This window comes from Trypanosoma melophagium (assembly GCF_022059095.1).
Source record: "Trypanosoma melophagium isolate St. Kilda chromosome Unknown ctg23segment0, whole genome shotgun sequence".
NCBI classification, from domain to species: Eukaryota; Euglenozoa; class Kinetoplastea; order Trypanosomatida; family Trypanosomatidae; genus Trypanosoma; species Trypanosoma melophagium.
The window spans coordinates 250969-271878 of record NW_027125153.1 but is presented as its reverse complement, the minus strand read 5'-3'; the positions used below and the strand labels follow the sequence as shown (position 1 = coordinate 271878).

The window sequence follows — 20910 nt, the reverse complement described above, 5'->3', positions numbered from 1 at the left end:
TAAAATAAAATAGAGAATGAATATCTATGTCACTCTTATTTTTGTTATTTCACTTCTATCTCTATGTTTGCAGAGGTCGATCCCAAACCTTCTGCCCTTTCTTCTTATTCCATACAAAATGAGACAAATGATATAGTATATACAAAAATGAAGAAATAAAAAGACAAGTAAAAGAAAAATTACAGCGTAATATGCATTAGATTAATCAAAGATTCACAAATTTAACACTTGAATCCACTTATACAGAAGACAGGGGAATCAAAAAAAAAAAAAATGAAGGTGATAAAATAAAAAACACTTCTGTTTATCTGAGACGTTAGTAGCGTTAAAATTTCTCTTTTTTTTCATTTTTTTTTTCACCTCGCCCATCCACACGATGTATATATATTAGATGTGTATATAATGTATGTTGTACGTATGTATGTCTGCGAGTCTTTTTTTTTCTTCGATTCTTTCCTCTTTCATTTTTCACTTTAAACGTTTCTTTCAAATTCTTTTCCTTTTTTTGTTTTTTTTTTTAGTCTGTTCTTGGTGTTCGAAAATTGTCATAAAAATAACAAAACAAGGCAAATGCATCACCTCGCCTTTCACTGTTGTTTCTGTTTCTTTTTCTGTTGCTTTTCTTCACTGCTACTGGTAGGCAAAGCCCGGGAATGATACTTCTTCCTGTGTCCCTGTATCTTACTGAGATCAAAGAAGCGTGCCTTCTCCTTATCCTCCACCACCTGCCGCACAAACTGAAGTCCCGCTATATTGTAATCCATCCGCCCAACTGTACGATCAAGTCCTTCGGAAATCATACGACGCAGTGCGGCGAGTCTGCGGGCCCCGTGGGCTTCCGAGACTTCACCCGCAATAGCCGCCCGTGCAGAGAGAAAACCAATAATTCCACCCGCAGAAGGAGTACCCGCTGAGGCCGTTACAAGCGCCAGTACAATCTTAGCCGCAATCTCATAGTTTAGCACCGCCCGTTCACTTAACATGGTTTCAAGATAACTTAGTAGAGCATCCACGTGGGTACTTGTGAGAGAAGATAGGGCGTGGCGTAGTTCACTCGGGCGTACACTCTCAATAATAGACCAGAGATATTCCCACACTGATTTATTTGCAAGTAATGGGTGTGGTGGGGCGAGATCTTCTGTATTCTCACGACGTTGTAACTCTACACTGACAAGATCAAGGGCTTCCATAATTTTCTCCGCCACAGCTGTAGTGGCAGTTGTAACTTGACCAGCCACACCAACTTCTGGGTTTTGCTGTTCAAGTGTTTGCATTGCCGTACGTTTCGCCGCTTCCTCATCCATTGCCTCTTGTGCCATGCGTTCTTCTTCTTCCTCGGGAAACACAATATCTTGTGTACGGAGGAAGCATCGAATACACTTATCCACTCCAGCTGTTACGATACACGTTCCATTTGCTGTAGCTTCCAGTGACCACACCCCACGTTGATGCTGACGGAAAACCTGAATCATTGTCCAGTTATCTCCATCCCAGTGTTTCAGAGAACCATCCAGTGAGACGGTTAATAATTGATGTGTGCCCTGTAAGAATGCCACCTGTGTGACGTAATCGTCATGGGCGTGAATCGCACGATGACAATCACCAAAGTCAGTACCCCACAATCGCAGAGACTTATCCATACCCACAGAAGCTACAAGTGTTCCATCTGTACTGAATGCAGCGGCGGTTGGTGGTAGCTTGTGACCAAAGAGCACAAGATACGGTTTCATTGTATCGGCGAAGAAGAGTTGAATATTTGTGTTTTGCAGACCCACTGCCATAAAACGATTATCTGCACTGAAAGCGAGAAATAGTGGAGATTCGGTGAGTTCAATTTCCATTGACTGCAATAGTTGTGGTTTGGCCTGAGCACTCCTCTTGGGATGATCCCCGTTATGCTTATTTTTATGATCCTCTTCCTCATTTTCATTATTATCATTCTTTTTCTTGTGGTTATTACTATTATTATTATTACTATTTTCTTCTTCCACCTTCTCATTCTCATCCTTAACAATTGCGAGTGTCCAGATAATAAGACGACGATCGGCGCCAATTGTAACAAATCCACTCCCATCTATTCGCCGCGCTACGTGTCGCACTCCACCAACGTGTACGCCAGTCTCTGCAAACACCACCGCTGCTGCTGGTACATCCACCAGTAATACGGCGCCATCTCGCTGCCCCACACAACATAAACTTGGTGAGAGAGCTGCCATGGATACTGCGTCTTGTAATGGGATATGACTCGTACAAGTCAAGGCTCCCACGGCGTTGGGAAGTCGTAAATTTGCCTCCTTTGCGTCATAATATTCATGTGGATTATTAGCCATAATACCATTATCAGCATCACAGTATGAATGAGATTCTTGATCACCTGTAATGGCAACATTCCAGAGCATGAGCTTTTCCGCACTTAAGGAGAGTAGTGCCGCATCATCCTCAACTAGGAGAAGTTCACGAATATCGGAATGATGTCCCTCTTGTACTGTGTGACGTTGGGTGAGGTCATCAAGGCTCCATGTAGCAGCACCCTCCAACTCACTTGTGGTTAAGGATGTGGTATATGTACGGATATTGTTATTGTTAAACGCTACAGCAATATGCAGACGCCCACTGTCACGTAGACCACTACCACCACCACCGGTAGTACTGGACGGTGGAACGAAACAAGCACTTCGCAACTTCTCATCCAGAAAGAATGTTCGCAGGAGTACAACTTCCTCCGTAGCGGTAGCCGCAGTGACACTATTGCTACTGCCACTATGATGAGAATTCTTCTTTTTACTACTACCATTGGCGTTATTATTAATATCATGCTTTTCTTCTTTAGTTTCACCCTTTATTACGTCTCCAGTCTTTATCATGCGTCGTTTTTCCTGTTCTTCTTCTTCAACATCTTCTTCTTCATCCCCCGCTTCATTATCTTTCTTCGCCGAACGTCTCTTACGTTTGCGTGAAACTTTCTTCCGCACATCCTCTCGAGTTAAAATACGGAAAATTTCCAATGTTTTACTCGTACATGCCAGCATAAAAGCACCATCATGTGAAAAAGAGATGGAAATAACAGGTTTTTGCAGTTTACGTGAGATACTACCATGCTCTACTACCATCGCATCATCTTCCACGTGTTCATTATTTTTCTTTTTATTCTCCTCTATTTTCGTAAGCGCTTCCGTGTTAAAGACCTTTAATTGACTCTCACGTAATCCACAATACAGCCGTCGTCCAGCACTATCCAAACATAGCGAGGACACCTGCGCATCTGATGCCACAAGTGTCTGCACACACTGTCGTACGCCAATATCCCACACCTTAATAAGTCCATCGGCGGCGCCTGTGACGACCATTCCCATACCAACACCCCCAACCGCGGCGGCGGCTCCTTCTTCTTGCGGTACAAACTCAACGCCCACAACGCCGCCGCGGTGTCCACGCAGGCGAAAAGACGCCTCTTGCGTTACGAGATCCCAAACAGTGAGATCGGTGTCTTGTCCACCACTGCACATGCATGTACGCTGCGGATCCACGGCGAGGGCGAGAACGGCGGTGTCGGACTTGTGTCCAAGGGCGTAGAAGCGGCAGACGGGAAGTCCATAGTTCACCGTCGGGCCGCAGGAGAAGACGGCGACGTGGCCATTCTGATATCCAACCATTAACATCCATCCACTTTCCTCAATGCGTGGATGGGAGGATCCGCTTACGGCCTCCAGTGGCACCACACGGAGGGTTGTGACTTCCAACGGCATCTTTGAATCTGCTGGGATGAGGGTGTGTTGTAATACACCACTGCGGACGGAGAAGACACGTACAGCCTCAAGACTAGCGGTAAACAAAACAGACGCCGCCGTATCTCGCTGTCGACCTCTAATCTTATTATTATTATTATTATTATTATTATTATTATTCGTTGTGCTTGTCATATTTGCATAGGATGGACGTGCAATAACACCGCATAGGGATAAGGAGGCATTGCTGGCTACCGCACCTCCCTGCGGACCAACTGTGTACCGAAGGTATGTTTTCCCTACCATTGAATATATCTTCTTCCGTACAGAAAATCAAAATGAAACAAAAGAAAGGAAAAAAAAAAAACAAAAGAAATAAAATTATAGGTATATATACACAACATATAAATACATATTTTTCTTTGTTTGTTTGGTTGACATTTTTCAAATACAATATATAAATATATTCGACTAGTATATATACCATATTCACTCCATTGTACACGCCAATTCCACCGCCTTTAAAGAAACAAAAAACATTTCATTCCTTCTCTCAGTTAAACGAGACTCATATAACTGCAATAATCATATCATACGATACCACCAAGTTTGTTCTTCAACATCCACTGACCCTTCTCAAACATAATACCACGCACACGCGCGCTTGTCTGCCTTGCCGTCACCTCAAACTCATACCGTACTTTCTTCATGTAATAATTCTTATCTGTTACACGTAGCTGGGCATGACCCGCTTTTAACAATTGTCTATAGAGTGTACACGCTTGCTCTGGTGTGGGTTCTACCGGTGCGTAGTAATAACTTGCATCAATGCGACGCCGTTCAAGTAGCTGTCGTCTTTCATTCGCACGTGCAAAGTCCGGTCGTCCTTCTTTCCACCACCGCCGCTGACCACCAAGAGTGCGAACTGTGAGACGCAACATGGTATACCTAAACTAGAGAAACAAGCAATCAAAAAATACAGATATATATATATCTATTGGTTTTATTTTATTTTTGTTAATGTGACTTTTACCCGGTCCTCCCGCCACACTTTGTGTTTATTAAGAAGAAAAAAAAAGGAGAAAAAAAAAGGATCAGAATACAATAGTTACTTCCATTCCTTCGGGTTATTTTTATAAAAAAAAAAACAGGCACTATAATCATTTTATTAACACCATCAAAGAGTTCTTTCTTTCCTGCATAACATCCCATTCCACTACTGTCGTACCAAAACGTACATATCAATGGAATGCATCAATCTAGTTTGGATCTAGCAAAGGAAAAATAATAATAATACATATCTATATCTATAGATACTGTAAAGTATAGACACACAAACTCTCACACTTTTTCATGAAAATTACAGAGATGATGGAGGATCTGCCCAACTAACAACTGATCTCCTTGAAGATGATCTTGACATTTCCTGTTTCTTTGAATTTGCCATCCCTTTTCTTGCAACGGTTGTTGTTGTTGTTGTTGTTGATAATGATGATAAGGTTCTTATTTTTCTTCCGCTTTTTATTTCCTCTTTCACTTCTTTCATCATCCCATCATTTTCACAGAACGCACGCAGAGGAATATTTCGACCAGTAAGCAAATGAAGATTCGGTTTTTGGAAAACCTCACATCACCTCATTGCCGTTATCTCCTTCTTCTTACCACTAATAGGGCTATTTTCCTTTTCTAACTTCGTTTCTTTTTTCTTTTCTTCTTCTTGTTGTTGAGAAACATCATGACGGCCTCTAGACGTTATCGCCATTGTGGTATTTACTTGACGATTGCGCAATTGCAACATGGCACGCATCGCGTTAGCGCCACGACGCCGCGGTGCATCTTGCAAGACAACTATCAAGGCAATAAAATCCCCATACAATGTCTCTGTAATAACTGTATGGGGTAGAATGATATTTTTCCATCGGGCTAACAGCTCCTGACGCTCTAACGCCGAAGTGAGAAAGAGTAAACGGCGTTTTTTGCATTTCTATTACACCAAGGCGTGAAAGAGTCGCACTATGCCGTAGGAGTTGTCAACGATAACATCGACTGAGTTCAATAAATGTACGATCTTCATATTCATGCTTACACAATACCATTTGTGGGGCACTGCAAGAGACACTATCAGTAGTAATAGTATTAGTAGTTGTTCTTATTCTCTTCTTTCCTTTTTCTCCTACTGTTTTTGCAATCGCTACACGACTATGTGGTGAACACGAAGATTCACGTATGGTACGCATCTGCTCTTGATTTTGTGAAGGAAATACCAATTTCTTTTCATTTTTATTTTCATCATCATTATCATCCTCATTTACGTCTATCACAATAACGACATCACCACTATCGCCCCTCTCTTGCTCACCTTTAGGAGTTGTGGTACCACGGGGCACACTAATACTTCTCTTTACTGAGGAAGAAGTAATCGAATGTGTTTCTGGTTTCATCATTTTCTTTCCCCTAACCACTGCTGCTGCTGCTGCCTGTTGCTTTTGTTGTTTTTGTTGATTTTCTTCCTGTTCCTTTTATTTTCGCAAAATAAGCAATCGTTGTTTTTGCTGCATTTGTCTTTTACGCCATTGTTGTTGACTGGCCTTTACAGTTGCCTGTTGCCTGTTGCTCCATTGCCTGCTGAATCAAAATACGTCGTTTACGGTATTCCTGCAGAAGATGACGTTCTCGCCCTCGTTCCTCTAATGAGATGCAAATAAGACGTCGTTTCTTCGCTTCCATGGACTCTACTAAAGATCGTCCTTTTGATTCCATAGTAAAAAGCGTTTCTGCAAGACTATTCTTAGGCCAATAGTCGTCATTTTATTACTACTTTTAACAGATGGAATGAGAGTAAACATTTCTCTTGCTTTGGTTACTGCGGTATTAGGAACATCTATCGATCTTGTTATGGGACTTACAGCAGCAATGGTTGAGTGAGATATCCCATGTATATCATATGGCCGTTCCGTGTTATTCTTCTCATTCCCACTATTATTATTATTATTATTATTATTATTATTATTAGTAGTAGTAGTAGTAGTAGTAGTAGTAGTATGAATAGCCGAATATGGTAATACACTTGGATGACAGAGAGACCGATCAGGTGAGATAGTCACAGAAGAGAACTCACGATAACTCATATCACTCATAGGCGAAATTGAAATTCGTTCATTCCATTGTTTCCCTGACATTCCTCTCTCTATCTGTCTATTTCTGCGAGATGCATAAAAGAAGCAATAACCCCCTTCTTCTTTTTCTGTTTTCTTTCGTTTTATTTTTATCGTTAGTAACACCAGGAACAGATGTGATTGCCTGGCGACTAGTCTCTGCTAAGTAGAATAGTAATAACAACAATAAGAAAAAAAAAGAAAGAAATGGATACGTTACAATAAAACTCAAAATGAGATACAGATAAAAGCCTAAGCTTCATACAAATCAACACATAAAAATAAACATATATATATATATATATATATATATATATATATATATATATATATATATATATATTAGACCCAATCAAAAATAAAGTTACACGAAAAAAAAAGAAGGTTACTGCTGTGAAACGAGTACCCGCAATTCCCCACATTCCCTCTTCCTTTATTATCATCGCCTTAAAATAATAAATTGTAGCAACAGCAACAATAACAACAAGACAGTTCAAATTGATCATGATATTCCTCGACGACCCTGCACATACGGCACCGCTAATGGTATACTGTGCATAGAACCACGACCCATTTCCTTACATTCCCCAACACGGCGGAGCGTCTTCCTTTTCTTCTTGTTCTTTTTCGCCTTTTTCTTCTTTTGCGAGTTTTCTACAGATTCCATCAGCTGTTCTTCTCCTTCTCGTTCTGCTTCTTCTTTCTTCCCATCATCATCGGCAAACGTTTCAAGAAGTAGTTTTGAACTTTTAGTAACCAATCGTCGTTGTCGCATTCTCGCAATATCGTATAAAAGATCCGGGGCCAACAGATATCGATCCAACTCTAATGTCCCAAGTGCCTCCTGCTGTTCTGCTTCCATCGCCTCCTTCTCAGACAATGAAACCGCAGAACTCATCATCATCGTATTATTATTATTATTATTATTATCCTGCTTATTCACATTCACCACTTCTGTAAAGTAGATACGATTTCTATAATCATCTGGGTCAAACGTTAACTCATGCAATAAATAGTGGGCGAGATCGTTGGAGGTGAGTTGAATGATGGGACCTCCGCAGATAATACCAGTGCGACGACCAAAGGGAATATGCATACGATTCACAAAGGGAGAAGTAACATACGGTACAGCTGACGTTGTATCTTCTTCTTCCTCCTCGTTTTGTTCTTTTCTTCCTTTTTCATTATTTTCATTTTCTTTTTCTCTCTCTTGAGAACAGGAAGATAATGTTGGTGGCTCAATACCGGCGTGTTCTGCCACTTGATGGAGAAACTCCACGACTTCCTCATGCATCCAAGTTTTCGGCATATTGTGTAAACGCACTGTTCGGAGTACTTGACGTAAATTAGAGTGTAAACCATGTGAATAATAAGAAGAAGATGATGATGAAGAGTTTCCATCATTAATTACATCTGTCGAATTAATTCCAGTACTAGTTCCCATCGTATTATTACTACTCGAATCACTAGAGCCGGTGGTAATTTCCGTGTGAGACGTTAATGAGGGATTACCCGTATTGTATAACCGCACTGGAATACACAGTGCAATAGATCTATAATGAAATGCATATAAGGAGATTGTCACTCCGTCACGATTGAAAACACGTAATATGTGATCTCGCAGTAAATGTGGATAAATACGACTCTTGTAGAGGAGAGAAGAGAAACTTCGCATCTCTACAATACAGGAAACAACAACAACAAGACACCCCTTTTTATTACAAAGAAAAAAGAAGAAAGAAATAAAGGAATAGGTGATATTTTGAAAAAAAAGAAAAACAATACGTAGAGTAGAAAGAGCGAAGAAAAGGTTGATGATAGTTTCCATTAATTAAAAGGAGTATAAATAATACCAGTAATACTGGAAAGTAGTGACAATAGCAAACGATAATAAAGAGAGAGGAAAACACACACACACACACACGAGGAGCAGGTAACACTACTCAGATAGGCGAAAAAATAAATAAATAAAATATTACTAACGACATCATAACGTTACAAACAGAAAATAAACAAACAAAAAGAGAAAAAAAAAACAGTAACATTATAAAAATGCTTCATAACTCTCTCTCTCTTTTTCTCTCGCTACCCATATATATATATATATATATATATATATATATATCTATATATATCTTCATCCCTTTCTTCTTTTTTTTTGCCTTTTCTACAACAGTCTTGTATCATGTGAGACATGCTGAAGAAGAAGTTTCGTAGATGGCACAGAAAACGATCCATTCGGCACAGACGGCCCTTCAATAATCGACGATGTATTTAACAACTCCGCCCGCAGAGTCTCTTTGTATCGCTCAAATGTATCCATTCGCGCCGTACTTTTCTTTGAAATTTGTGGAGTTCGTCCAAGCAGAAACGGCTGTGGTATTGTTGGCCGTGGATCCCACTTCTCACTGCTGCAGTGCCGCCGCACTTCTTCTTCTGCACGCCTCTCACATCATACACCCCGTTAGGACTCCCACTATTACTATTATTATTATTATTATTATTATTATTATTATTATTATCACAATCGTCGTTTTGTTCCTCCTGCTGTCCCTGTTGCTGCTGTAATTGGGCAATTTGGTGAATATCTCGTATAGCGTGATGAAGTGCGACTAAAGTGGGAAACATCTCCCTTTCTCTTTATTATTGTTATTATTATTTGATAATTACTGAGAAGGGATGTGATTGTGAGTAATGATGATTTTGTCTTGATGTATTACTTGCCCCTTCTCTCTTCTGGTGGCTGCAGTACAGAGAATGAAAAAAAGCAAAAAAAAAAGCAAAGAAACCAAATATGCTCAACAGATCCTAATAATTCAGAACAAACAAACAAGGAATATATATACATATAGAGGAGGAAATACACTCAAAGCGTTGTTTTACTTTCTTTCTTCCCTCTACTGCTTTACCGCCTTAACAAAGGCACCGAGTAATCACATAATCACAGACCGACTTAAGAAGCATACACCAGCAAAGAGTATGTATATATATACAAAGGAAAAGTCACATAAGATGCAGGAGGAAGATCGAAAACAAACAAATAAAATAACAAAAATAAAATATTGAAGTATCGGGCATATACAAATACTGAGGATTTATATCCCTCTTCGGAATTCAGGAGATCAATAGTTTTTATTAACACCTGGAGAAAACAGAAACAAGAAAGAATGAAAGAAAAAGAATAGGATAAATGATAAGCCATATCCAATAACACCCCACTCCTCCTCTTTCTTCCTCTTCTTCGTGACTGTGGTTATTCTCAATACAAAAGAGACATCAGATGGAAACAATTAGCGTTATTAGAGTATCTGCGTTCCAACAACCATCAGTGTTCCCATCATATGTCCACGATCTTCTTCTTCTTCTTCTTCATCGCCTTCTTCTACATGATGTTTCGCTCTTATTTCTTCCATTTCCTCCACAGTTCCCCCCACATTTTCCCTCGCCTCTCGCCGGACTCCACCCGCCAACACATTCGCCTTTCCCGCCATTCCCTCTTCCACTAATACCGTTTTAGTTAATTGTGATAATGAAGAAGAAGTGTGAGAAGGGGCAGCGGTCGTTTTACGTGGTTTCGACTTTTTCCGACTTCGCCGTATGGGATAAGTGACGTAAATCGTATTAGCGCCCTTTTCCCCGGCAGCGCCAATGTCTACGGGTTCCTCCACCCGCGGCAGCAGTGATTGGGGAATGTCTGTTACTGTCGCACAGCAGGGGCAGAGAAATCGCAGTGTGTTGAGGGGGACGAGAATGGACTGACCGCAGCAGCCGCAGTGGAGGTGAATGTTTTGGGCGGCGTTAACGGTATTGCAGTTGCGGCAGCGACAGCTAATGGCGCCTAGGGGGTAACTGAGGATCTTGCGGCAACCAGCACAGACAAGTTGTCCAAAGAGAATCATTTGCGTTTCTATTTTGTTTTTATTTATTTATTTATTATTATTATTATTATTATTATTACTATTATTATTATTATTTCCTTTTTTTTGGCCTATTTACACCTCACAGTAGTGGAACAATGAGCGTATGGGTAAGAGTCTCCCTATAGGTATTATATACATATTAGATAGAAGGAGAGAAGATAATCCATGTATTAGAATCAATATATATATATATATATATATATATATATATATAAGGTAATACCACAAACAATCACCATAGAAATATGAATAACAATAGTAAAACAAAAACTCAAAGAAAGAAACAAACAAACGGTGGTGTACATTCACCAGTTGCATGTATGTAGTGACAAATAAGCAAACCAATTAATAAGAAAAGCAAATAAAGAAACAAAACAAAAAAAAGAAAAAAAGAGAAAACTCTCTCTCTCAGCAACCATATTACACCTAAAGAATTCATCATGTTTTATTATCAAATCCCCACCTTTTCCAAATTTCTGCCATATATATATTACAACTCCACATGTGACTGAAGTCCCAGTTTATACCGTTCGAGTTCCTCTGGTGTCCCAAAAGAGGCAAACTCATCCATCGGAACAGCCTTCACGCGGAATCCCCAATGCAGGAGATAATTATATACAAGACTGATATAATATTCCTTCACTAGAAAAGAACACTTCCCCACATCATCACCTTTTTCTTCTTTCCTTTTCAGAAATTCCCTTAACGAACCCATTCTTGTTAAAGTGGTGTCTTTTACAATCGCGACATCCCGCATTAGTGATTCCCCCGCCTGCACAAACAGTGCCGCCGTGGCAAAGGCATAAGCCCCAATTAACGCAGACGTACTCACTGGCACCTTCTCTATAGTCTCAATTATATTATTATTATTATTGTTATTATTATCATTATCATTATTACTGTCATTTACCGCCAATCGTGCGTAACTGTATTGCGGTGATGTGGAGGGAAAATACACCAGCAATCCCGCGAGGAAGTCGTCGTTATTACGATTAGATGCTATACCTTTACACAAATCATCATCACCAGCGGCGGGATGTGGTTGTGAGAGGAGTTTGTGCAGATATATATAATAGGCATGCGAGCGAAAGAAGATATCGCAGTCAGTTACGATAACGGGACTATTGAGATAAAGTATATCTTTAGCGAGTAAACACGTTTCTACAGCCCCGCGTGTGTTGTGGTGCATCATCACAAATTGCATATCTACAATATGCATATGGCGCACGAGTTCTCTCGCAGCAGGCGAAAGGCGCACCGTATTATTATTATTATTATTATTATTATTATTATTATTATTATTATTATTATTATTATTATTATTATTATTATTATTATTATTATTATTATTATTATTATTATTATTATCCAGTTTGGAATCATGAGCTGTACTGTTATTATGGTGATTTCTCCTCTTATTTATATCAGTCATTTCACAGTGAGAGAAGAGCTGTTGCAAGTATGTGCGTAGTTTATATTCTCTTTCATGCTCTTCTCGCACAATAAAAATGAGACGCAATGGCAATGGCTCAATCATCTCATCCCTACTACTAATACTATTCATATGTGTAAATGCGAAACTGCTAATACTCTTCACTATCATTGGTAGACCCTCCTGCAGTGGAATGAGTGGTTTTGGCAGCAAACAGCCGGTGTGGGCGAAACGGGAGCCGAGACCTCCCATTGGAAAGAGAAGTTGTACACATCGTCCTGTTGAGTGATCGGTTGATTGGGGAACAGACATTATGGATATGGATATTTATATTGTTTACCGTTGATATGGATATGGATGTTTATATTGATATTCTTGTTCTTTTTTTTCTCTTGTGTGTGGTATGGCCTACTATGGGAGTCAATGAAATGGAAATAAAAGGAGGAAAGGAGATATTAACATGGAAAAGGGAAACTGTAAATATATACCCACCCATATATATATACATATACAGTTGTAGAGAGAGAGAAGAAACAGAAAAAGAGGTTAATATTAAAGAAATTTCACGGAACATACGAGTAATGATAATAAAAAAGACACACGTGCATGCGTAAAACGTGAAAAAAAAGCACTGTAAAGCAAAGAAATCAATATATATATATATATATATATATAAATGTATGGATATAAACCAGGAGGAACACTGTTACTTATGTAAAGTATAAGAAAAGAAAAGAAGAAAAAACAAAAGAATGAAAACTCATTCAAGCAAACATCACTCAATAAGTGGTACGGATAATTAAGGACATCCAGCAAGCAAACAAATTAAAACACAAAGAAAAATAATAATAAAAACTAAGATGAAGAAAAATTACAGGGACAAGAGAAATACTACTACTACTACTACTACTACTACTACTACTACTAATAATAATAATAATAATAATAATAATAATAATAATAGTCATAAAAAAAGCAAATATGTTTTCCTTTAAGTACAGAAATAAATAAATAAATAAATACAATATACATTAAGATTCTCCTTTTATTTTCTTTTTCCCCTTTATTCCTCATTATATATATATATATATATATATATATATATATATATGAATATAAATAATAGAATTAAATATTATTTCCAGGGAGTTGATGGCCTCTCTTGGCATACTCCGCAGCAATTGTGCGTAGCAGGTACTGCGCCACATGACGCTCTTTGCAATACTGTAGTACTCGAAGTTGATTTAACACAAATAAAGGGAAAAAGAAATGCTCAAACCACCGTTCACGCAGAGAACTCTTCTTTCTTTTTTCATTATCCATTAATACTGTTACTCTTGTTGCTGTTGTTGTTTCCACACTATTATTATTACAATTATCTGTTTTTGTTTTGAATGCGTCTTCCACTATTTCCCAGACCAACTGTGAGGCAGTTTGTACACATGTCACATCTATACCCGCCTCTCGCAGTGCCGCGGCCACATGTTCCGTGTCATTAAACCCATTGTTATTATCACTATTATTATTATTATTATTATTATTATTATTACTAAAACCATCTTTATGTATACCAGTAGCTTTGCAGCATTCATAGGCGGTGAGGAGGAGTGTCCATCCATAGCCCAAATCCTGATATAACTTAGCGAGATCCACCAACACCGACTCCACAAAGGAATCGAGAAAGTCAATAAGTGCAATAAGTTGATTAGCGGCAATAGAGTCTGTTATCGCCGGTGTTAATGCAGAGGATGAACTCCACAGTTCTCTGTCTTTTGGTGTAGTGAAGAGAATATTCGATAGGGTGAGATCGCCATGGCAGCATCCAACAGGCATATACACATACCACTCACTATCCTCACTATTATTATTATTATTATTATTATTATTATTATTATTGATATTATTATTATTATTGATATTCTCTATTCCTTCCTTCATTCTTATAATGTTGGGTTCTTCCTGTTCTGCATACTCTCGCAGGATTCTCTCCACATGCGGCACTATTCCCACCACGATATGTTCCTTTTCCACCTTTTCCAACACATCTGCCGGCAATCGCATTATATTCCGCCGCACTTCCCGCAATTTAGATGTAAATAGCGACAAGGGAACCGGGCGAATTGAACTGAAGGAGAGATATTGCCGCAGAATGTGCAGCAGAGTGGCGGCGAAACCCTCCAGTTGGGGAAGAGACGCACATTGCAGGAACTGCAGCGCCGCCGTGTGGGGAGTGTAGAGCATATCAAAGGAAACACAAGTGAGTAGTGTATTCGTAGTAGGATTATTATTATTATTATTATTATTATTATTATTATTATTATTATTATTATTATTATTATTATTAGTATTATTATTATTATTATTATTATTATTATGTTCTTGTTGTTTACGTTGAATACTCAGTAGAAATGGACTCAGTTCTTCTTTTTCTTCAGTATCTTCACTATCAATATTATTATTATTATTATTATTGTGGTGGTTCTTTCGTTGTTGTTCCTGTAGAGAAACTGCCATATGGGGTTTAGTTAATCGCGTTGGATGTGTTATATCCCTAAACACCGATGCCCCTTCGTTAATAAGCACTTCACGAAAAGATATCCCTCTTCCTGTTTCTCTTTCTTCTTTATTATTATTATTATTATTATTATTATTATTATTATTATTATTGTTATTATTATTATATGTTAATTCCACACAGAGAATCTCTGGTGTGGCAACACACGGCAGTGTATTAATAGTCTCTGCGAATTGTTGTTGTTTCTCACACTGCCGTAAGAGACGCAGGGCGTAGGAGGGTGAATGACTGCGTTTTCGCACAATATAACGAAAGGGCTGCCGTAATGTATGTGAAGGATGTGTTTTCATTGTACTACTACTAATACTATTACTATTCGTATTAGTACTATTAATATCAATATTACTATTATTATTACTATTAGTAGTAGTGGTAATAGTGGAGTCTACTTTGGCATACTTTTCCTGCAGGAATTGCCAGACATATTCATCGAATGGACATAATGTGATTTGACATCCACTGTGTCCCTGGACTGTTAACATTGACTATCTTTTTCGTTCTTGGTACTCTTTTTCCCTTTTCCTTTTTCATATATATATATATATAAGGAATAATATGGTATTTATGGATATGTTATTTCAGGACTCAACAAGGTGTAAATGTATAGATACACTAATAAAGTGAATGTAACGCTATCTTCCCTTTTCATCCTAATGCGGGAAATCAAAATGTTCATGATTATTGTTATTATCCCCATATAAATAGAAAAAAAAAGAAAGAAGGAAAAAAAATATATATTTATGTATACATGTATACAACAGAGATGCCCCTTTATTGCCGTTCATATATATGTTTTTTTTTTCATTGTTTCCGTCAATGGAACTCACAGTTATAGAAGATCCCCCAATCAATGCATACATGACAATAAAACACCATTGTATTTGCACCAATAATAATAATAATGCTGTTATTATTGTTATTATCATTATTAAACAGTCATAATGTTTTTACAGTAGGAATACCAATACGTATCATTACGCTTAAAGGCTGAAAGAACAGAAACTATATTCACATATAAATACATACACACAGTGAAAGAAAGAAAAAAAAAAAAACACGAAATATACACAAAGAAAGCAAAAAAAAAGGGGGAGAAATATCTTCACAATGAGACTACAATGCACTCCGTTGGAGATCCACGCATGAGAAATAGGCACATAATAGAGACAATAATAAATTAACTAAATAAATAAATACACACATAACCAAAATAAATAAATAAATTTTTTCCCCCTACCCACCCAAATAACACCAAAACTTCCCTCCTTTCTTAATAATAATAATAATAATAATAATAATAATAATAATAATAATAATAATAATAATTTTTATTTCTTCCTTCCAATATAGTCACTTCCCCTGAGTGTAAACAAAGCAAAAACAAAAATAAACAAAACAAAATAAAACATCTATTTCTGTTTCTTCATTCCCGCACTTCTCTCCACACGTGCACGACGCACATCGCGAAACAGCAGAAAGAGTGCACTGAGCTGCAGCGTCACACACACACGTGCACTTGCCGGCATTAACGCACAGCCCTCAGAGCCGTAGTAATTCTGATAACCGCCGTAAACCGCCACAGCCGTACTGCATAGATACCCCAATGCATGTGTGGTAAATATATAATGAGTGAGGCAATCAATACGATTATTATTATTATTATTATTATTATTATTATTATTATTATTATGATTATGATTATGGGTAGAGTTATCGGCGAGTAGTTTGCATCGTATAAACTTCAATCTACACACAATAAGCTGCACCACAGCATTACAAATCAGCAATGGAAGGGTGTAGGACATTCCAATAAGGTATGCATGGAATATAAATAACACCATCGATCCCGCATCGTAATACTCGTAAAACGGAAACCATTGATAACAGGGATGAGAAGGTTGAAAGGCACCATGAATGTAATTACGTGTCGCAATTAATACTCCATCCATTAAGGCGAATACTTTTACAAATACGTAGAAACACATCCAGAAACCAACGGGGCCTTTAAAAATAAGTTCATCCCTCCACACACATGTGGTTTCATATACGCCACGTTCCCAGAGAGACTGTATCCAGATTGGGGCGATCTCCATTAGAGTTACTGCGGTTGTACATATTAATAGTGAGTAAAGTAGTAATAAGAGTTGATCGAGTAGTTTCTTACTTCTTGTAAGTTTTGTCGTTCCTTTACCATTCATACCAGCAGCAGCGGATGTGTGTCCATTAGAAACAGCCCCACCAACACTATTCATATTATTATTCTTATTGGGACGATGGAAGAGCCACCGCAGGTAGTCTGTACCTTTGCGTGTGTAACAAACACCAAAGGCGGTGGCGTAACAGATTAAATCTAGATTGCGGAGAAACACATCTTGCATATATTCTCCGTTGAAATTTTGCAGCTCACTGAATTGTGAACTAATCATGGTTTATAAAAATAGTAAAAGGCTTTGCGGTGATATTTACTCAATTATTTGACTTACTCTTGTTTCTTTGTTTGTTTTTTTTGATTTCTGTTGATATTCTTTTTTTTTTTTGTGTATGTATATATGTACACGGAATGATCGATAATAGTAATAGGAAGGAAGAATGGAGATTTCTATCTCGTATTCTTTCTATATATTAATTAGTTATATATATATATATACAGAGAGAGAGAGAGAGAGAGAGAGAGAGAGAGAGAGAGAGAGAGAGAAAAAAGAATGAAATGATATAACAGTAGTCCCTCTTGTCACTGTTCACGCCTACAAAAAGAAACAAAAAAACAAAGACTGATCCCCATATTTCCTCCATTTTTTTTTTGTATTGACAATATTACGATTGCTTTCTCTTTTCCCTTTTTCACTTCGATTTTCACTTCTTTATTTTTATTTTTCTGTTCTTCGTACATTTAATCCTCTTTTGCCCAATTCCCACCCTTATTGCTTTCCCAACACACACACAAACATCCCTACCGGACTGTAAGAGAAATCACAGAGATATATAGATACATAAATAGATAGAGAGATCCACAATAATAATAATAATAATAATAATAATAATAATAATAATAATAATAATAATAATAATAATAATAAAAGAAAAAAAAAAAAAGAAGACGCTTATATCAAAAATAGTGCGTTTTCTTTCCGTTTTTGTTTCTTTCTTCCCATAATAACACACAGACCTCTTTCCCTCTCTCAATACTATTACTGCCGTTCCTTCCCTCTTCCCATTCTCTTTCGCTCGATCTATCTATATGTATTCATGTACGGCGATATATATATATATATATATATACATATATATGTATGTGTTTATGTGAAGAGGGGAGAGAATCAAAACAAAACAAACACACGAAGAAAGAAAGAAAATAAGCGCACAAACAAACAAGGGAATAACAATAACAAAAAGACATATATAAATAGACATATTATATATATATATATATATATATAATACGTACTGGAGACGAAAGTGAAGACGGAGGAGTAACCATCGTGTGGCTGTCCACTCTCACTATCATCTCATTACCATTTTCTCTTTTTTTTCTTCCTTCTTCTATTGATTTAAATAGAAGAAGAACGACAATTTAAGAGACAATTAACAAAGAAAAAGAAAGAAAACCAAAAGAAGAAAAACAAACAAACAAAACCAATATACAACCTAAATAAATAAGAAAATAAAAATAATCCTCCCGCACCCACACACCCCTACAGTCCAAATAAAAAAGAAAAAGTGTCCTTCTCCTTCTCCACTCACTTCACACGATTGATTAAATCCCCATTCACAAAAGACACCCTTTTCTTTTCTCGTTTCCCTTTCTTCCCTATTTCTCTCTAGTTATATATATAACTTCAATTAAACTTCCCTTTCCTTCTTTCTTTCTTTGTTATTTCATTCTCTTTCTTTATTTCTGTTTGCTCAATCATTTTCCCTTCTTTGCCGATCCATTCGTGACGGGTGCCGCCGGCCGCTGAGGCGGAAACACATGCGCCTTCACAAACATCTCTGAAAACAAATAGAGATAACTGGCATACATCAATAATTGAATCCGCATATTCGACCACGTCATGCCACACCCGCGTCCCCCATTCTCCTTCGCTCCATAACTTTCCTTCATGGCGTACATCGTCACAAAACAGCCCATCACCATTTGTGATATTTGCATTAACGTGATATACGGCGCTAATGGCCGCACCATGCGTTTATACCCCAATGCGGCCAGTGCAAAGTAGAGATACATGATGGAGTGGACACTGTAATTCATAGCGGCCACCCAAATATAGGCAGAACTCCCCACGCAATATGTATGCCATGAGAATAGTAATACCGTAACGTGATGATACCAGTGTAAGAAAGGCAATTTCTGTTTTCCTTGTAATACGAGGAATACCGTATCCACCAATTCGGGTATTTTAGAAAGAGCAAATATACCCATCCAGAAACCCACAGAAGTGGTGTAGAATTCATTATCACGGAACTCACAGGTGGCACTGTAGAATCCTTTATGCATTAAATTACGAATAAGTGTGGGTGTAATAGTGCTGGTGCCGAAGATGGAAAAGATGGAGAGACCGAAGTTCCACACAACCATCGCCCGACGGACCATTGGGGATCCACTGCCATCTTCACTTCGTATAGGCTTTATATTAGTGTTATTATTATTATTATTATTATTATCATTATTATTATTATTGTTGCCTGTGAGTTTGGCGAATAGACGGGGTCCGAGAAAGACAAAGGTGAGATAGCAACTGGCGATGTAGCCGACGACGTCTACATTCTCAATCATCCACTTTCGAACGGCATGTCCATCCCACTCTTCCGTGAATTGCATCATTGGAGACTTAGATAGATATATAAGGTAATATAAATAAATAAATATATTTATATAAATATAGATGGATCACGTACGGTGTTTACTTAAAAAAAAAAAGAATGTGCCCCCCCCAAAATAGACGACTACTTGTAGCGATGTCCAATTTAGAGAACTGCAAGAAAAGTCTAATAATCGACGGCTTTAGAACTAATCTAGATTAGTAGTAATAGTACAGAGAATAGAGACAATGCACCATAAAGAGAAGGGAAAAAAAAGGTGATATCAGAGTAAATACAGAGATGATAACAAGAGTGATAAGATTTGGCATTTCCCCCTTTTTAGCATCAAATATATATACACACTTTTATTTTCTCTTTCTTTTTCATTTCTTTCCCATTTCTCAACTGTTTGTTTTCTTTATTTCCTTTTCCTTCTCACCTCAAATAGAAACAAAAACAAACAGAGAAAAATGAAACAAAAACCAAAAAAAAAAAAAAAAACAATATATGAACGCACACAGAAAACACACATAGATTGATATATATATTTATTATCATTTTACCTTTTACGTTTTTCTCTTCACTTCAAAATGACATAAATTCCCCTTTTCTTAACAAAAAAAATTACGACCGTCAGTTCTCCGTTGGAAGAAGACACAAACATACATACATAGAAAGAAAGAAATACGAAGGAAGGAGGAATCAAGGGAATATCGATAATATTTTCGCGGTGTTCGTCCTTATTTATTACTTTTATTAATATTATTATTTTTCTTATTCCTTTATTTTACTCTTCTCCATTCACACCATGCATTTACGTATATATATATATATATAAAAGTACAATTCATGCACAGACTATTTCTCCTTTCTTTTCTTTCATTCTTATTCTTCTCTAATGCATGTACGCGTATTCCTATTATCACCACTCCCTCATCGCACTACGGTCTTACTGAGAACAAAAACCAAAATATAAAAAAGGAATTTCTCTCTCTTTCGGTTTTCTTGTTTATATATATAAACACATATACGACCGCAGTCGTAAAGAAAAGAAAGAAAAATTAAAAAACAAAGAGATGCAGTTAAATTCTGCCTCGCCCACTGTTCCTTAAGGTCTAACCGACAAGAACAATAGTAATAGTAGTATTAAAGAACACCAGCGCTTTAAGTAGGATACAAGCAATAAAATATTGATTCAAACGTGCTGAATCACCATTCTAAGACATTGCCAATATCTAAAGGAGAACACACATAATATATATATTGGTGTATTTCCTTACTTGAAGATAAAACCACTTCTTCT

General features: G+C 37.5%; 11 protein-coding genes across 13 annotated transcripts; all 11 read right to left on the bottom strand.

The window, feature by feature from the left end:
• Nucleotides 1-587: 587 nt before the first annotated feature.
• LSM04_009178 (Small-subunit processome) lies at nt 588-4031 on the bottom strand (the record flags this gene model as incomplete). The annotated part of the gene is made up of 1 exon (XM_067330264.1): nt 588-4031. One exon carries the CDS (start codon nt 4029-4031, stop codon nt 588-590), a length of 3444 nt encoding a protein of 1147 aa, XP_067191555.1.
• Nucleotides 4032-4315: 284 nt separating this feature from the next.
• Nucleotides 4316-4666, bottom strand: LSM04_003401 (uncharacterized protein; the record flags this gene model as incomplete). Its single annotated transcript, XM_067330263.1, has 1 exon — nt 4316-4666. One exon carries the CDS (start codon nt 4664-4666, stop codon nt 4316-4318), a length of 351 nt encoding a protein of 116 aa, XP_067191435.1.
• Nucleotides 4667-5085: 419 nt separating this feature from the next.
• On the bottom strand, nt 5086-6169 carry LSM04_007933 (uncharacterized protein; the record flags this gene model as incomplete). Of its 3 annotated transcripts, none has more annotated exons than XM_067330260.1 (2): nt 5086-5113; nt 5360-5532. In XM_067330260.1, 2 exons carry the CDS (start codon nt 5530-5532, stop codon nt 5086-5088), a joined length of 201 nt encoding a protein of 66 aa, XP_067191533.1. The 3 variants fall into 3 exon arrangements, with proteins under 3 accessions (XP_067191533.1, XP_067191534.1, XP_067191535.1); XM_067330261.1 differs by lacking the exon at nt 5086-5113 and adding an exon at nt 5761-6169 and having other exon boundaries at nt 5356-5648; XM_067330262.1 differs by lacking the exons at nt 5086-5113; nt 5360-5532 and adding an exon at nt 5756-6169.
• A 121-nt stretch (nt 6170-6290) lies between these two features.
• LSM04_008471 (uncharacterized protein) lies at nt 6291-6904 on the bottom strand (the record flags this gene model as incomplete). Its single annotated transcript, XM_067330259.1, has 2 exons — nt 6291-6455; nt 6509-6904. The coding sequence occupies 2 exons, from the start codon at nt 6902-6904 to the stop codon at nt 6291-6293; spliced, it is 561 nt and encodes a 186-aa protein (XP_067191546.1).
• A 478-nt stretch (nt 6905-7382) lies between these two features.
• LSM04_006945 (uncharacterized protein) lies at nt 7383-8555 on the bottom strand (the record flags this gene model as incomplete). Its single annotated transcript, XM_067330257.1, has 1 exon — nt 7383-8555. The coding sequence occupies one exon, from the start codon at nt 8553-8555 to the stop codon at nt 7383-7385; it is 1173 nt and encodes a 390-aa protein (XP_067191508.1).
• Nucleotides 8556-9047: 492 nt separating this feature from the next.
• Nucleotides 9048-9508, bottom strand: LSM04_000439 (uncharacterized protein; the record flags this gene model as incomplete). The annotated part of the gene is made up of 2 exons (XM_067330256.1): nt 9048-9316; nt 9364-9508. 2 exons carry the CDS (start codon nt 9506-9508, stop codon nt 9048-9050), a joined length of 414 nt encoding a protein of 137 aa, XP_067191378.1.
• A 671-nt stretch (nt 9509-10179) lies between these two features.
• LSM04_001821 (zinc finger protein) lies at nt 10180-10779 on the bottom strand (the record flags this gene model as incomplete). Its single annotated transcript, XM_067330255.1, has 1 exon — nt 10180-10779. One exon carries the CDS (start codon nt 10777-10779, stop codon nt 10180-10182), a length of 600 nt encoding a protein of 199 aa, XP_067191399.1.
• A 511-nt stretch (nt 10780-11290) lies between these two features.
• Nucleotides 11291-12544, bottom strand: LSM04_001544 (uncharacterized protein; the record flags this gene model as incomplete). Its single annotated transcript, XM_067330254.1, has 1 exon — nt 11291-12544. One exon carries the CDS (start codon nt 12542-12544, stop codon nt 11291-11293), a length of 1254 nt encoding a protein of 417 aa, XP_067191397.1.
• An 816-nt stretch (nt 12545-13360) lies between these two features.
• On the bottom strand, nt 13361-15289 carry LSM04_003387 (uncharacterized protein; the record flags this gene model as incomplete). Its single annotated transcript, XM_067330253.1, has 1 exon — nt 13361-15289. One exon carries the CDS (start codon nt 15287-15289, stop codon nt 13361-13363), a length of 1929 nt encoding a protein of 642 aa, XP_067191434.1.
• Nucleotides 15290-16216: 927 nt separating this feature from the next.
• On the bottom strand, nt 16217-17233 carry LSM04_002413 (ELO family; the record flags this gene model as incomplete). Its single annotated transcript, XM_067330252.1, has 1 exon — nt 16217-17233. One exon carries the CDS (start codon nt 17231-17233, stop codon nt 16217-16219), a length of 1017 nt encoding a protein of 338 aa, XP_067191410.1.
• A 1481-nt stretch (nt 17234-18714) lies between these two features.
• LSM04_003291 (ELO family) lies at nt 18715-19626 on the bottom strand (the record flags this gene model as incomplete). Its single annotated transcript, XM_067330251.1, has 1 exon — nt 18715-19626. The coding sequence occupies one exon, from the start codon at nt 19624-19626 to the stop codon at nt 18715-18717; it is 912 nt and encodes a 303-aa protein (XP_067191432.1).
• Between the last annotated feature and the right edge of the window lie 1284 nt (nt 19627-20910).